The sequence below is a fragment of the Saccopteryx bilineata genome, chromosome 6, assembly GCF_036850765.1.
Source record: "Saccopteryx bilineata isolate mSacBil1 chromosome 6, mSacBil1_pri_phased_curated, whole genome shotgun sequence".
NCBI lineage: Eukaryota > Metazoa > Chordata > Mammalia > Chiroptera > Emballonuridae > Saccopteryx > Saccopteryx bilineata.
This window is the reverse complement of record NC_089495.1, coordinates 152,867,076-152,882,579: the sequence shown is the minus strand read 5'-3', so window position 1 is coordinate 152,882,579 and position 15,504 is coordinate 152,867,076. Positions and strand designations below refer to the sequence as shown.

General features: G+C 45.9%; 1 protein-coding gene and 2 pseudogenes across 2 annotated transcripts; 1 reads left to right on the top strand and 2 right to left on the bottom strand.

Moving 5' to 3' along the window:
* LOC136307826 (GTPase IMAP family member 7-like) overlaps positions 1 to 15,504 on the bottom strand; it is a 128,451-nt pseudogene that overhangs the window by 31,700 nt on the left and 81,247 nt on the right.
* LOC136309405 (GTPase IMAP family member 2-like) lies at positions 1,406 to 2,726 on the bottom strand (annotated as a pseudogene).
* On the top strand, positions 5,359 to 14,782 carry LOC136307987 (GTPase IMAP family member 6-like). 2 transcript variants are annotated; one of them, XR_010726028.1, is made up of 2 exons: positions 5,359 to 5,548; positions 7,294 to 9,840. XR_010726028.1 is itself a non-coding variant. In XM_066235069.1 (2 exons), the coding sequence occupies exons 1-2, from the start codon at positions 5,447 to 5,449 to the stop codon at positions 13,527 to 13,529; spliced, it is 672 nt and encodes a 223-aa protein (XP_066091166.1). In that variant the 5' UTR covers positions 5,359 to 5,446; the 3' UTR covers positions 13,530 to 14,782. The 2 variants fall into 2 exon arrangements, 1 of the variants encoding a protein (XP_066091166.1); XM_066235069.1 differs by lacking the exon at positions 7,294 to 9,840 and adding an exon at positions 12,960 to 14,782.

The following is a 15,504-nucleotide window of genomic DNA, read 5'->3' as shown; positions in this document are numbered from 1 at the left end:
TTTATCTGTCCTTCAATTCTAAATGATAGTTCTGCTGGGTAAAATCATCTTGGTTGTAGGCCTTTGCTTTTCATCACTTTAAACAGTTCTTGCCACCCATTCTGGTCTGCAAAGTTTCTGTTGAGAAATCATCTGACAGCCTCATAGGAGCTCCCTTGTAGGAAAGTGACTGCTTTAAAGATTCTCTTTTGCCCTGGCCAGTTAGCTTAGTCGGTTAAGTGCATCATTCTGAAACAAGAAGGTTGTGGGTTCAATCCCCAGTCAAGGAACATACAGGAGCAGCTTGATGTTCCTCTCTCTTTCTGCCTCTATCTCCAAAAAAATAAAATGAAATAAATAAATTAATTAAAAGATTCTCTCTTTGTCTTTAACCTTTTGCATTGTAATCATGCTGTGTTTTGGTATAGGTCTCTTTCAGTTCAGCTTGTTAGGGAGTCTCTGCACTTCCTAGACTTGTACGTCTATTTCTTTCACTAAGTTAGGGAAATTCTCTGTCATTATCTATTTCAAATGGGATTGCAATTTCTTCTTTCTCTTCATCTCCAGAACCCCCGTGATGCAAATGTTGGCACACTTGAAATTGTCCCAGAGGCTCCTTACACTATCCTTATTTTTTTTAAAGATTTTTTTTTGCATTTTGCTATTCTGATTGGGTGCTTTCTTGCTTCCTTACATTCCAAACTGCTGACATGAATCTCAGCTGCATCTACTCTACTGTAGACTCCCTGTAAATTATTCATTTCAGTTAGTGTATCCCTCCTTACTGACTGGTCCTTTTTCATGCTTTTGAGGTTCTAAGTTGACTGAGCATCCTTATAACTTGTGTTTTAAACTCTAGTGGATTGCTTGTCTCCAATATGCTTAGGTCTTCTTCCGGAGCTTTGTTCTGTTCTTTCACTTGGGACATGTTCCTTTGTCGTCTCATTTTGGCCATCTCCCTGTGTCTGATTAGGTAAGTCTATGTAACAGGTAGAGCCGCTATGTATTCCAGGCATGATAGAGCTTCCTAATGTAGTAGGTGTTCTGGAGGGTCCAGTGGCACAGCCTCCTCAATCACCCAAGCTGGGCCCTTGAGCTACCTGTGTGGGCTGTGTACACATTTCTCTTGTTGTTGAGCCTTGCTGACAGTTGGCATGTCAAAGGAAGGAATTTACCCCCAGACCTTTCTACTAAAAGGACTGAATGTGACCACTAAGCACGATGGAGGATCAGCTGTGCAGGGGCCCACTAACGTGTGTACGAATGAACACATGCCCCTGACAGACACCAGTTGTGTTAGTGTGTCTGTGTGTCGTTAGTGGGCATAATTGGTTTCATTGTTGAAAGGACAGAATTAAAGATGTGATTTCAGGAACTTTACAGGTTACTCATTATTGTTATTACATTCAGTAGAAATTTTATCTTTATTTAATTCAGTAAAAATCATAGCATTTTAAGAAGGAAATTAGTATCTAAGAACATAAAACTGGCTTTAGACATTTGCAAATGGAAGAAATAGTATGTATACAGCTTTCAAAAAGATTTTGTATTATATTTCAAAACAAACAGTAACTTTTATAATAGTTTGTTCATTGGTAAATGAAGTGCTATTAAGGTTTAAACACTTTGCAGCACTAGAAACACTTACTGATGTCAGGTGCCGCAGTGTATAGAGGAGGTCCGGTGACTCACCCTCTATATCACAGTGATAGTTACTGGTCCATCACTGTCCTCCAGGACTCTTGCATTCCAGAACAATGTTCCATCCAGGAATTACCATTAATTTTCTGAGTACAGTTAACGGTAAGCTACAAACCAAACTGCACAAGCTACAGAGTAAGCAGTAAAAAACCCCTGCTTATTCTGAGCAATACAAAAAAATAACAGAATTATCAATTTGACAAACAACTGAATATAAAATATAATCCACACTAAGTTTTTGTCTAGGACTCTTTTTAAGCAATTCTCTTTGGCCACAGTTGTGTGACGTCTCTGAGTTTCCATGTGCTGTATAAGAGCCCCTCTGAAATCCTCTACTCTTTCCTCTGACTGTTCGGGCCCACACGCTGGTCCTGTCACTAGGCGGTACAGCCCATTGGTGTAGTGGGCCCCCCTCTTCTCCATCATCAGACCCTCAATCACACCCATTAGCTCCCCCACTTGGTCAGCCCGCTCACTCCCTCTCGCCCGGTTGTTAAAGACACAAGCTCGTCCCCCACACGCTGCCACCAGCATGTGTAGGGCTTTGTTGTCTGAGTCGTGGATGTACTCCATCAGGGAGCCTCCAGCGAGGTCTTCCTTGTGGGTGAAGAGGACAATTGTGTGTCCCAGGGTATCCTTCCAAAGAGCTCCCTCACCCTCTGCGTGGCCTGCTGGTCCTGGCTGGTGAATCGGCCCAGCTGCGTCACCAGGAGTAGCACGTGGGGTCCCGCGGCTGAGAGCATGTAGCATCTGTGCACCTCTGTGTGCAGGGCATCAGAGTGGCCGGGCTCAGGAAACATGTCTGGCGTGTCAATCAGGACCAGTTCTCTGTTGCTCCAGCTGCCCGGACTGGCGCTGCAGGTCTTAGTGTAGGGCTGGGCGCACAGCTGGGACCAAAAGGCTCCCTTGTCCAGGACGCTGTTCCCGGTGGCACTTTTCCCGGTTTTTGTTCTGCCCACCAGGATGATCCTCAGCTCTGACCCTGGCCCGGCTGGTTCTTCATACAGAGCCCTATTAAGCACAAGAGTGATTACTCTACTGATCATGCCGATGGAATATTTTTAATGATCAGGAGTTATCCTCACGCATGGAAAAGATATTCTCGCGATATTTTGCATTTGGGAACTAGAAACTAACTCCATGATCAAATAAAAGAAACTAATTACGGTTTTTGAACATGTGGCTTTTGCTAGGACTGCAGGTATTACCAGGTTGTAGCCTAAGAAAACATTCTTGGGGGAGGTGGGGGTGGCAGTAGAGTGACTTAGAAACTGGTGTCATCTTGAAGGCCTGCCTGAATCACTCTGCCTGGCCCTCTGGAAGATCAGGTTTCCGGGACTGGAGAGGTGGAGCCAAAACTGTGGGTTGCAGCCCAGGTGGGTTAAGCACTCTTGACTCTGCTCCAAGGCCAGGGAGTGCTCTCCTTATCTCAGCTGGGCAGGGGTGTGGTTGTAACAGCCAATACAGTGGCTGGACCGGGGTTATATTGGAATGGGCAGTGTAAAATGATTCTTCCTTACGAATAAACAGCTAATAGCTTGCATTCTGCTTAGAGAGAATAGCATGATCTGCATATAAAATAGGCACAGAATAAGGCAAATTAAGCACACACACCTAAAGTCACTTCCTTACCCGAGTGACTGCTTTCATTTTGGTCCATTTATGATCCTGAGGGACAGAGAGACCGGAGATCTAGAAAACAGCAAAAATAACCTATTACCTTTTAGTTCTGAATCATGCAAGACCCTTATATTTTTCTAGTACATTCACAGGCATGCCTGATATTGTTACACATAGCTGACAAGGTGAACAAACAAGTCACTTCCCCAAAGTCACCCAGTGAATGTCTTGTTTGGATCCGGCAGCACCTCCAAAGTGAAAAGGCACAGAAAACCCTGGCCACATGTTAACGCCCAAACTCTCCAGTGAGGGCTAGTCTTTGGCTAAGGAACCTCTGCCAGTAATGTGTAATCTAAATTATACTAACTTCACAGTTCCTGTAAACTGGCTTCACATATGCTGAAGGAAGTCACTCTAAACCGTTCCCTTAAAATAGGGTGAATGTGTTCTTTAAAATAATTTTACTTGAGCATAACCTGGGAACTAGACTGCAGAACTTTCTCTGAAGGTGGGCTTACCTGATAAAAGACACAGATGGCTCCCCATTTAAACTGGTGACCTCCCAGCTCAGTGCCAAGAGAAAAAAACCCCAGTGACAGTCACCAACCCTCACAGCAATGTGAAATGGCTCACTCTTGGCTTTCCTGGGGCCCCTGTCTCCCTTTCCTGTCCAGCCCTGTCATTCCAGGGAACACAACTCTCGGAGATGATGATCTAGGTAGTGTCTAGGGTAATAGCCGGGAGTGTCTACACTCAGGAACATTAAATCAAAGAGTCAATGTGGAAATCCTTCAAATGTTCTTGTTCCTTGTTTATCTGATAGTCATTGCAGCAGGGGAGAGAGAATAGAAAGCTTAGATTGCCTTTAAATTCACAGACCAGCAGTGACATGTGTTGCTCTCTGTCCCCAGCCTTCCATGAGGAGTAATTGCAGGGTCCTGACCTCACTACCAGGGAGACCAGGATGTGTGTGAACACCACTCTGTCACACACTGTATCAGTTTGTCTTAAATTCTTCTGGTCCTTCACTGGGCAGTTCCTTCAGTGTGCTTAAAGTGCAACACAACATAGTCACTGATATTAAGCACTTCCTAAGGTATATAAATATCTAACCATTATGCCATACATCTGAAACTAATATACTATTGAATGTCAACTGTAAATTAAAAAAAAAAGTTAAAGAAATCAATAAAGTTTTCAAAGCTTAAAAACATGGGTCCTATGGGAAACTCACAGACATCAGGTGAGACAAAACACTGTAGGCCTATTTGCTTCAGTTCCTAGTATCTGATATGTCACATCCAGCTGTCAGCATCACAAGGCATGCTAAGAGGTAGAAGAAAAAAATACAACCTGAAGACACAAAGCAAATATTAGAACCACTCAGATAGGACACAGATTTTGGTGTGGTCAGACACTGAATGTGTGTGTGTGTATGTGTGTGTGTGTACACATATATAAAGAGATTTATTATTATAAAGAATATTTATTTATCATGACGGATTGGCGCACATGATTTATTATAAGGAATATGCTCATGTGACTATGGAGTTAACAGTCCGAAGATCAGTAGTCGGCAAACCAGAGTCTCAGGAGACCCAATGGTGTCATTCCCATATGAAAACATTCAATTCGAGACTCAGGAAGAGCTGATATTTCAGTTCAAGTCCAAAGTCTTGCTCTGAGAGAAAATATTTACAGGAAGGAGGAGTTGGGGGAAGAAAAGAGACTGAGTTTGTCATGACAGTGAAGTCGTAGGACAGCTACAGGACTCGGGCTGTTCTCCAAAGTGGGGGAGTAGTTAACAACCATTGCCCTCAGGTAAAATCCTTTCCTTCAGCTCTGAGTTCTAGTTATGGTAGCTCAACATCAAAATAATAACAGGGTCCTGCTCTTGTTTTTCCTGCTTCTGTTACTGAGGCTGCAGGCGACATGCAAACAGCAGGGTTTCTGCAAACAGCCTGGCCCCGGTGTTCCCACCCACTTCCTGTCTCTCCGCACAGCAGGCAGCCCTCTGTCTCCAGCTCTGCAGGAGCGCAGCTTTCCACCAGGGTTTGCTGAAGAATATAAGCAATGGATTCTTTGTATTCAAAAGTCTGTGATACCTTGTCCTACTTCCTCCTGTCAGGGCCCCCAGAAACCTACTATGTGTCTGTCCCAAAAGGAGAAACCAAGAACTCACAAAAGCCCACAGTCCTGGGAGTCGGGGGACATGGCCATTCCTCCTGTTCAACCGCCAGCCCCCTTGGTAAGTCCCAGGGTGAGGGTGAGTGTGCCTGTGTCTGTGTGTATGTTTGTGTATGTGTTGTGTTTGTAAGTGTGTGTGTATGGTACGTTTTTTATGTGTTATGTTGGTGTGTTTGCATGTTTGTGGCTATGTATATGTGTATTTGTGTTTCTGTGTGTCTGTTGTCTATGTATGATATGTGTGTATCATGTTTGTGAGTGTGTGTTTTGTGTTTTGTATGTGTTGTTTGTGTGTGTTGTGTGTATTTGTGTATGTTGTGTTTGTGAGTGAGTATATGTGTGTGAGTTGCATGTATTATGAGTTTTTCTTGTGTGTTTGAGTGCATTGTGTGAGCGGCATGTTTTTTGTGTTTGTGTGTATTATGTCTGTGTGTATGCCTGTTTGTTGCATATATGTGTGTGTTTGTGGTATAAGGAAGAGCTGTGGCTAAAAAGTGAAGAGAACTTTGTACCCTTTGTGCCCTGCCTCAAAGTCACTGCTGAATCTTGGGGACAAAGCTTCAGTGAGTTTCACTTCCTGAGAAACATAACTGTTTGGACACAGCACTACGAGTGTAGCAAGGCGGGGGCACTGGTCAGGGCAGGACCTAGGGAGACCCAGCAAGTCAGGTGTCCCCGCACCCCAGAGCCTTCACCTGAAGACAGTCCCTGGCTGTGTCTTTCTGAGTGTCCCGCATGTCCTGGCAAACAGTCCTGGGGCCATGTAGTTTCTGTCCCAACCCCACAGAGGAGCTTGAGCAGACACAGCAGGATGGGACAGGGAACTATGAGGCAGTACGGGTCACAGCAGGGTACATTTCTCTGTCACCAGGAGGTGGGGTGACACAGCCCTCTTTGCCAAGATGAGGAGTTGCTCTAGAAAATGTCATAAAATGTGTTAGAATCTTATAAGGAGCACAGGGACATCTAGCTCAGGACTAGCACTCGCACTTATGGGGACACTGAGACCCAAGCAGCGTGACCATGCTAATAGATGGTCATGGAGATGGGACTGAGGTCTCCTGGCTCCGGGCAGGAGTGTCTCCAAACTGTGAAGTTCCTGTGCTGAGGTTACTGGCCCCCTCACCACAGTGCCCTCCCACCTACCCCAGCCTCTGCCATCCTCACTGCCAGGCCTTCCCCAGGGACCAGCCCATGCGCCTCGACACCCAGCTCCCTGCGGCCAGCCCCGCACAGCAGCTTACCACACACGCCCTTGTACCACTGGCCATATATCTCCCCACCGCCCTGGGGACATCTCCCTGCCGTCCCGGGGACATCTCCACACAGCCCCGAAACATCACCCTGCTGTTCTGGACATCTACCTGCTGCACAAGGACATCTCTCCACTGCCCCGGGACATGATAGCGGACCTGCTTCTGCGTCTCTGCCCCTTCCTTCCCCTCACAGGGCAGCCCCCAGACCTGCGGTCCACCCTGATGCCATCCGTTCCTCAGGCTGCAGGCCAACTGCACCTTCTCCGTGAAATCGCATAAACTCAGGATAGAGACCACAGAGGAGAGGGAGAGACAGACAGAGAGAAACCCAGAGGGAGGGAAGGGACAGACAGACACAGATATGAGAGAGAAAGAGAGAGAAACCATTCACTAAAGGAGGTAGAGAATGTCTCAGACCTCCTCCCCTCTCCTCACTCAGTCCACCCCCAGCCGAAAGCAATGCAGAAACTTCCTTCTAGCAAGAAAATGGCAAATTCAGGAGCCTCTTAAAACTCGGTTGAACCATTAGGCAGACCTGTTATTTCTCCAGGTGGAGGAAGAGTATGAGCTGACTCCCCTGAACAGTCCTGCAGCTGTGCCGCCCCAGCACCCTGAGCAAGACCTGTCTGGAGGTGAAACGACTTCCCAGGGTACGGGGACCTGAGAGAGGTGTGGGCAGGGCCTTGCGAGGTGCAGGGGTGCACTTGGAGAGGCAGCGGGGCACTGCACAGTCAGGACACTCCCATCAGAGAGACTTTGGGTGAGGCCTTGCCCACCCTGACTCAGTAAGAGGGAAAGGCCCCCGGCAGACACAGTGGGAGAAAGGAGATGACAGAGGGCATCAGTCATGCCCTCTGGAAGGGGATGTGACAAGATGACAAGCCCTGGCAAAGGCTTGCAAGCCAACAGGCCCTGTGGGGGCTCCCAGCGCGTTCAGATGTGGCAGCGTTCAAGGTCACAGGGACTGCGAGCACCATGTGACTGAGCAGCAGCCTCAGACCAGGGCTGGGCCTTCTCAGGGGTTCTCCCCCTAAGCTATTGCTGTCAGGGTCAGGCGCTTAACAGTCATGGGCTGAACTCCATCCTCTGTCTAACCCGGGGAGAGAGAGTTTAGGAGTGCTGGCAACCCATCCATTTCCTGGCCAGAAGAAATGACTTGTGCTTCATTATGTATTTGAACACAAATGACTTTCTCACTAGATGCACGTCGGTGGCCTGAGTCATTGGGAGAGAGCCATATTAATAAAACTCATGAGAAAATTACCAACACAGATGCTGACACCTGATTTGCCCTTTCTCGTGGCAATCGAGGTTAAATATTGCTTCTAAAACCCTCTCCTGAGCTGTAGCAGTAGATTTGGTGTTCATTGGCTCCTGGCTTGCCCGGATGGGGGTTCCTATCTTCGGCCAGCTTCCGATCGGTGACAGTGAACACACCACCTTCACGGTTCTCTCAGAGCCTACTGGGGGACTGCAGGGAGCCAGCATCCTCAGTCAGAACTGGCTGGTGGGTCAGCCAGCCGAAGATGCCTGTCCCGCCTCTGGGAGGGCCAGGGCGGTCGCTGAGACATGTCAGTGTCTCCAGTGAGTCACAGACTTGGAAACCAGAGGTGCCCTTTGATGCATCTCTATGTGCTCTGGGTCAGAAACCTGAAAGGCCAGGAGAAGGAAGTCTCTTCCCCTCCTTCAGCCCCTCATTCCTAAAACCTCACCATTAGATTTTTCAATGTTAGGTTGGCAGATCCAAGTTATCTCTCTCCCAGTGGTTCCTGTATTCGGCTGGGTGGGACTATTCAGCCCAAATGTCAAGGATGTAGCCTAAGAATGTGGCCCCAGTGTGCCCCTGTGCTGTGGAGCCAGAGGTCTGGCTGCGAAGTCCTACCATCCCCACGTTCTCTGTTGGAAAAGCTGACAAAGGTGATGTGGTCAGTCACCTGAGGGACAAGACATAGAGACAGATGCCACACCCTGAAGAATTCAAAACAGGGACTCAAACAGGCATTTGTACACTCATGTTCACTGCAGCCTTATTCACAATAGCAAAAGTGGAAACAACTCAAGTGTCCATATATAAATGAACAAAATGTGGTCCATCCATAAAATGGAATATTATTCAGCCATGAAAAAGAGGGAAATTGTGACACATGCTACAGTATAGATCAGTGTTTCCCAACCTTTTTTGTGCCATGTCCCACCTTAACCTTTCTAAAATATTTATGTCCCCCCCTATGTAACATACATAAATTTTAACATTAAAAAATTGATTTGTTCACTTAATAAACATAAATGATAGGTTCTAGGAAGAAATCACTATGAAATTGTTAACAAAACACAGTAAGTAAAATTTCAAAACATATAATGAAAAACAGAAATTTAAATTGCAAATAATTTTAATACAGATTTTTCTATATTAATTTATTATTTTAATTTAGTGTGATCCTTGCGCTTGATGCTTGCTGCACAGAGATTTTATATTAGGTTCCAATTTGGTTAGCTTTAGTCTCAAGTCTCCACGTTGTGTTAGATCTAGCCGATTTCTTTTTTTTACCAGTAAATCATTTACAGCACTAAATCCACATTCAGCTAAAAATGAAGATGGAAACGGTAGCAATAGTTTTCTTGCACATTTGGTTGAATTTGGGTATTTGATTTCTGTTTCCTCACAAAGCCATGCCATTGCTCCTTTGATATTAAATAAAGCTTGAACTGACTCATCATTTTGCAATTCTGCGAGTTCTTCTTGATACTGCATATTTGATATATCAGACAAATCCACTAACATTGGCTGCATCATCCATGTTGGGAAATCAATTTGTTTTAAATCAGAAAATCTTTCTTTTAAATCAGCCGATAGAATATTCAAATGATTGACAATAACAAGTAAAGCGGTATCAGTTACTTCACATTTTTGGAGCCAATGAAACTGTTTAAAGTTTTTGTTGTTAATATGTTTCTGACATAACTCAATATTGGTAATGAAACCAAATATCTTTGCTTTTGCATCGACAAGAGTTTTATTTGTTCCTTGAAGTTGCTTATGTAATATATTTAGTTTTTCAAAGATATTGGCTAAATAACTCACAAATGCTTTACCATCTATTGTTAACAGATACTTCATTTCAGGTTTGTCACTTAAAAAATCACTAAGAGTATCAAACAGTTCCATAAATCTTTTCAAACAGTTTCCTTTAGATAGCCATCTTACTTCAGTATGAAGTAAAAGTCTCACGTGGTCTTCATTTTGTTCTTCACAAAATAGCTTGAAAAGACGCTCACATTTGGCACTAGCTTTAATAGCATTAACATACTTTATTACTGTATGTAATACTTCATTCAGAACAGGCGAGATGTTTTTAGCTACCAAGTTTTCCCTATGAATAACATAATGCACAAGAATCATTTCTGGATTCACATCTTTCATCAATTTTAAGCAGCCATTTTTCTTGCTGATCATATTGGGAGCACCATCTGCAGCACAAGATGTTATATTTTTCATTGGTATATCATTGACATCTAAGTAGTTTTTTCGCTTATATATATCTTTGGAGGTAGTGGTGCTTTCTAATCTTTTACAGAACAACATTTCTTCAGCAAAATGTCCTTTATCAATATATCTTACGTAAGTTATCAATACTGCCTCACTGTCTCTCAAAGTTGATTCATCCATTTGCAAGGAGAATTATCTTGTTTTCAGCTTTTCAATAAGTTGTTTTTCAATATCCTCACTCATTTCGTCTATTCTTCTGCTAACAGAATTGTTACTGAGTGGTAGAGCTTTTACATCTTTGTCATCTTTTTCAAGAACCGTTTTAAGAAATGCTGATATTGACAGTTTTATTAAATTCTCTCCTATAGTGTGATTTTCTCCAGTTTTAGCAATGAATAAAGAAATTTGATAACTAGCCTCAAGAACACGATTATTATTTGAAGTATGAGCAGTAAATAGAGACTTTAATGTTGTTCTTTTTTCAAATTTTTCTTTAAAGTTTTAAAGTAACTCAAATCTGAATTAATATGAGCACTATGTTTTGCCTTCAAATGCGCCTCAAGACGACCTCGTTTCATTGATTTGTTGGTCAAGCATTGCTGGCATAAAAGACAAAAAGGAATCTGTTCATCGTGAACAGCGAGTATGAACCCACCCAAATTTTAAATATTCCTCCGAATATTGACGAGTTTTTTCTTGCTTGCACCACTCATTTTACTATGGGCTATAAGAAATAAAAATAAGATCAATTAAAAACTAATATTAAAATATGTGTTAAAATATATCCAATGTGACAGAGTAAACGTATACTAAAAATTCATATTTATTTAAATGTATATAACACTACCACCACAAATATATATATATAGATATAGATATAGATATATCTATCTATATCTATATATATATATATATATATAAAATTTTGGATTCTTTTTTTTTTTTTTTTTTTTGCATTTTTCTGAAGCTGGAAACAGGGAGAGACAGTCAGACAGACTCCCGCATGTGCCCGATCGGGATCCACCCAGCACGCCCACCATGGGGCCATGCTCTGCCCACCAGGGGGCGATGCTCTGCCCATCCTGGGGGTCGCCATGTTGCGACCAGAGCCACTCTAGCGCCTGGGGCAGAGGCCAAGGAGCCATCCCCAGCTCCCGGGCCATCTTTGCTCCAATGGAGCCTTGGCTGCGGGAGGGGAAGAGAGAGACAGAGAGGAAGGCGCGGTGGAGGGGTGGAGAAGCAAATGGGCGCTTCTTCTGTGTGCCCTGGCCGGGAATCAAACCCCGGTCCTCCGCACGCTAGGCTGACGCTCTACCGCTGAGCCAACCGGCCAGGGCAAAAGGTATCTATATTTTTTCCGCTTGACAAAATTTTCTGGAAAGTTATGCTTCTAAAATTAAAATTGTCTTGCATGCACTATTATAGCCCCAATAATATTTATAAAATATTGCTTTCTAGCCCTGATGCAAGAAGTACTTAATAAAGAGTTTAATATTGATAAAAATAAAATCAAATACTTACCAATTATATCTATACAATATATATATGTATATTTATTAAATCAACGAGCTTTTACAACAGTTTTGACTGACACTTATTTCAAATTAACACCAATTGAATGATGTGAAACACTACAGAAGTTGCAATGGGCCAATTAGGTGAGAATAACTGCGTTGTTTAGCGAGTTTTTAAAACGTCCGGGGTTCCCCGCGGCAGACGGCACGCTCCACGGTGGACCCAGGATGAAGTTTACTTGACGACGCCAATCACCCAGTTGATATTTTGGTCTCGTCAAACGAAATTATACTTAGTAATTATTTACCGCAATTATTTAAGAATTGCATTTTTTGTTAAATTTGGCACCGATATCTAGCATTGCATTTCAATGGCCCCGGGGCGAAAGAGTTAAAGTAGTGTCGAGTCCATTTTCAAATTGTCCCCCTTAACTATCGAATTGTCCCCCTGTGGGGCGTGGGCCCCACATTGGGAAACACCAGTATAGATGAATCTGGAAAACACTACACCAAGTGAAATAAACCAAAGACAAAAAGTCATACGTGTGGGAATCCGCTCTTTTGAGGTCCTTAGAATAGTAGAATTCACTGAAACAGAAGATAGACTGCTGGTTAGAGGGGTTCGGCAGATGGAGGAATGAGGACTTACTATTTTGTGGGGACAGAATTTTAGTTTGGGGTGATCAAAAGTTCTTGAGATGTGTAAGAGTGATGACCACACAGCAATGTGAAGGCACTCATATCACTGAATAGTACACCTGAAAACAGTTAAAACACTGATTTTTATGTTGTGTATATTTTACCACAATATAAAAAAATTTTTGTTTCAAGAGAAGAATGTGAGCCCTGGGCAGGTCCATGGTGCAGATGTTGAACTTTATCCCTCCTGCCAGGTCAACCAGCCCCTGAGGTCAGGGAGCATATCTAGGGGTGAGGCCGCTGATGAAGCTGATCGGGGTGCCTGGGCTCTAACCCACTCCCTCTGCTCTCGCCTGACGCTCCAGGTCTGAGGGCGGAGGAGCAGACCCCCCAGAGGCTGAGGCTCCTCCTGGTGGGGAAAACCCGGCAGCGGGGAAAACCTGCATCCTGGGCAGGGAGATGTTTACATCCAAGCTCAGAGCTAAACCAGTGACCACAGCCGTCGGGAGTGGGACCCGAGTCTGGGCCGGGAAGACACTGGAGGTGATCGACACCCCCGATGTGTTGTCTCCGCAGCTCCCACTAGCTGAGGCCGCTCAGGGCTGCTGTGAGGCCATCACCTCCTCCTCCCCAGGGCCACACGCGGTGCTCCTGGTGACAGAGCTGGGTCGGTTCACCGTGGAGGACCAGCAGGTGGTCCGGTGCCTGCAGGAGGTCTTTGGAGTGGGCGTCCTGGCCTACACCGTCCTGGTGTTCACGCGGAAGGAGGACCTGGACGGTGGCTCTCTGGACGAGTACCTGCGGGAGACCGACAACCGGGAGCTGGCCTGGCTGGACGACGTCCTCGGGCGCTGCCACCGTGGCTTCAACAACAGGGCAGAGGGCGCGGAGCAGGAGGCCCAGCTGCAGGAGCTCCTGCGGCAGGTCGGGGTGGTCCTGTGGGAGCACGAGGGCCGCCACTACAGCAACGAGATGTACCGACACTGCGGGCAAACCCTGCTCGGGGACGGGCAGGGCCGGCAGCCAGCCCCAGGCCAAGGCGCGGAGGACTGGCCCCAGGATGAGTCCTGCTGGGAGGGCCTGAGACTCATCCAGATGGCATCTGAGGACACTCACAAACGCCTCCTAAGGGGGGCACCCATCTGAGCACGTGGCGGACTCCAGCCAGGGACAGCTGCTGCCAGCGAGCCTCCCTCAGCCCTCTTTCCCCTCCTACCAGCCCTCACCCTCCCGGGGTCACTGCCCAGATCCATCTCCAGGTCACTGTCAGGTGGGTTACAGAGTCTGCAGCTCCCTTCCCGGTCCTTCCTCGCAGCTCCCGAGCACATGGTGCTCCTTGCACGCTGCCCCAGGGGCACCTCTCCTGACATTGACATCACATTTCCTGACATTCTTCTCTGCACCCCTATAGAAGCAAAGCTTCCAGAGGGCAGGTCACTTCTCATTTTCATGTGACCCCCACAGCGTCCTGGTCACTGGGTTCAACCTTAAAGGATGATAGCAAACCAGTGTGGGATGTTGACAAGGTGACTTCACGACCCCTGGGCTATGTCCTGGCCCATAAAGGGGACAGGAATAGTGACTTTTAAGGTACCAGCTCTGCATGGTGGGTCAGGACACAGCAATGGCTCTGAGGCATGTGGGGAGGCAGCTGTGGGGCTGGGGAGGAGAAAGCAAGTAGGAAGAGGGAGGAGGCAGGACGAACAGCCCTTTTATTCTCCTCTGAAAGGGGCTCTTGAATCCCAACAAATGAGCCTCATGAAAACTTCGTGGTGGGAATGAGAGCAGAGGGTGAGGGGTATCCCGGAGCCAGGCCTGGTCAGAGGCGGCCCCTACACCTGGTACTGGGCATGGGGGCCCAAAAGAAGCACTTCTCTAAGAACGACTTAGGTTAAGGATGTTGTCATTAGGGTCCCCTCTCATTGTATCTGCCTTCTGATGGGAGAAAACAAACGTGATTTTTAACCTTGTCTCAGCCTGACCTGCCACCCCTTCCCTTCTCATTTGCTAGTGGGGAGAAAGCATGCCTGGGGTCAGTGTCTGGGGTGTGATACGGTTTCTCAGTAGGGTATTGACTCTCATATAGAAGAGGGCAGAGTAGAAAAGGAACCCGTGTTGGGGACCGAATAAATAAACAGGGTATTTTTACAATTTGGACAGAGGCGCTAGGCCTGAACCTCACCTCATTTGCCTAGTTAACAAAGAGCTACACCTGATTCTCATTTCTCTCACCCATGTTCTGCGGAGGAGGCTGGAAGCTAGTTTCTTATTAGTGTAAAGTAGATTTGGATGGTATAGTGGGGGTTGTCTTTGAGTAGCCTTGGAAACTTAATTGAATTGCTGATAGACTACATTTTTTTCTATGAATAAAAGTGGATGTGCTTCTGGGAGCACAGGGTAGAGACTGTTTGCCGTGGCATCCTCCCAAACCCATCTGTATGTGTGTGTGTGTGTGTGTGTGTATATATATATCTTTAAGTCCCTGTTTATCATTTATTTAAATTCCATACCTTTTCCCATTTGGGACCCCGGTATATACTTGTTGTGGTTTGATCCCAACAAAACAGCAAAGTTGGCAGCTGAGTGACAAACATCATAGGGAACAGCCTGCCTGGGGAACTGGAAGAAGTCTATGTCACGTGGGTGTCTTTCTGGAGGCCAGCTCCTACAGACAGGGCCCATAGGAGCAGTATGGACTGGGACCAGAGGATACCCAGGTAGTGGGCCAGCCCTGCCTCTGATTGGCAGGTGCCATCTAACCTCAACAACAGCCTGACACACCTTAGATGCACTTTAGCTGCTGTGATGTTCAAGATGCATCTTGGGGAGTCCAAATACCTGGGGTGACTGGATAGTAAGGAACAGGGGAAATGCCCCCAATAGACCCCTGTTTTCCTTTCTTCAAGCCCTGGGGCAGAGGTTCCCTAGCTACCTTCTGTAGGGAATGGCAGAAGTGAAATTTAAAATTTCAGGCCCTGGCTGGCTTGCTCAGTGGATAGATCATCAGGCCAGCATATGGACCTCCCAGGGACAATTCCTGGCCAGGACACACAGGAGAAGCTACCATCTGCTTCTTTCCTACACTTTCCCCTTTCTCTGCCTCTTCCCCTGCCATAGCCAG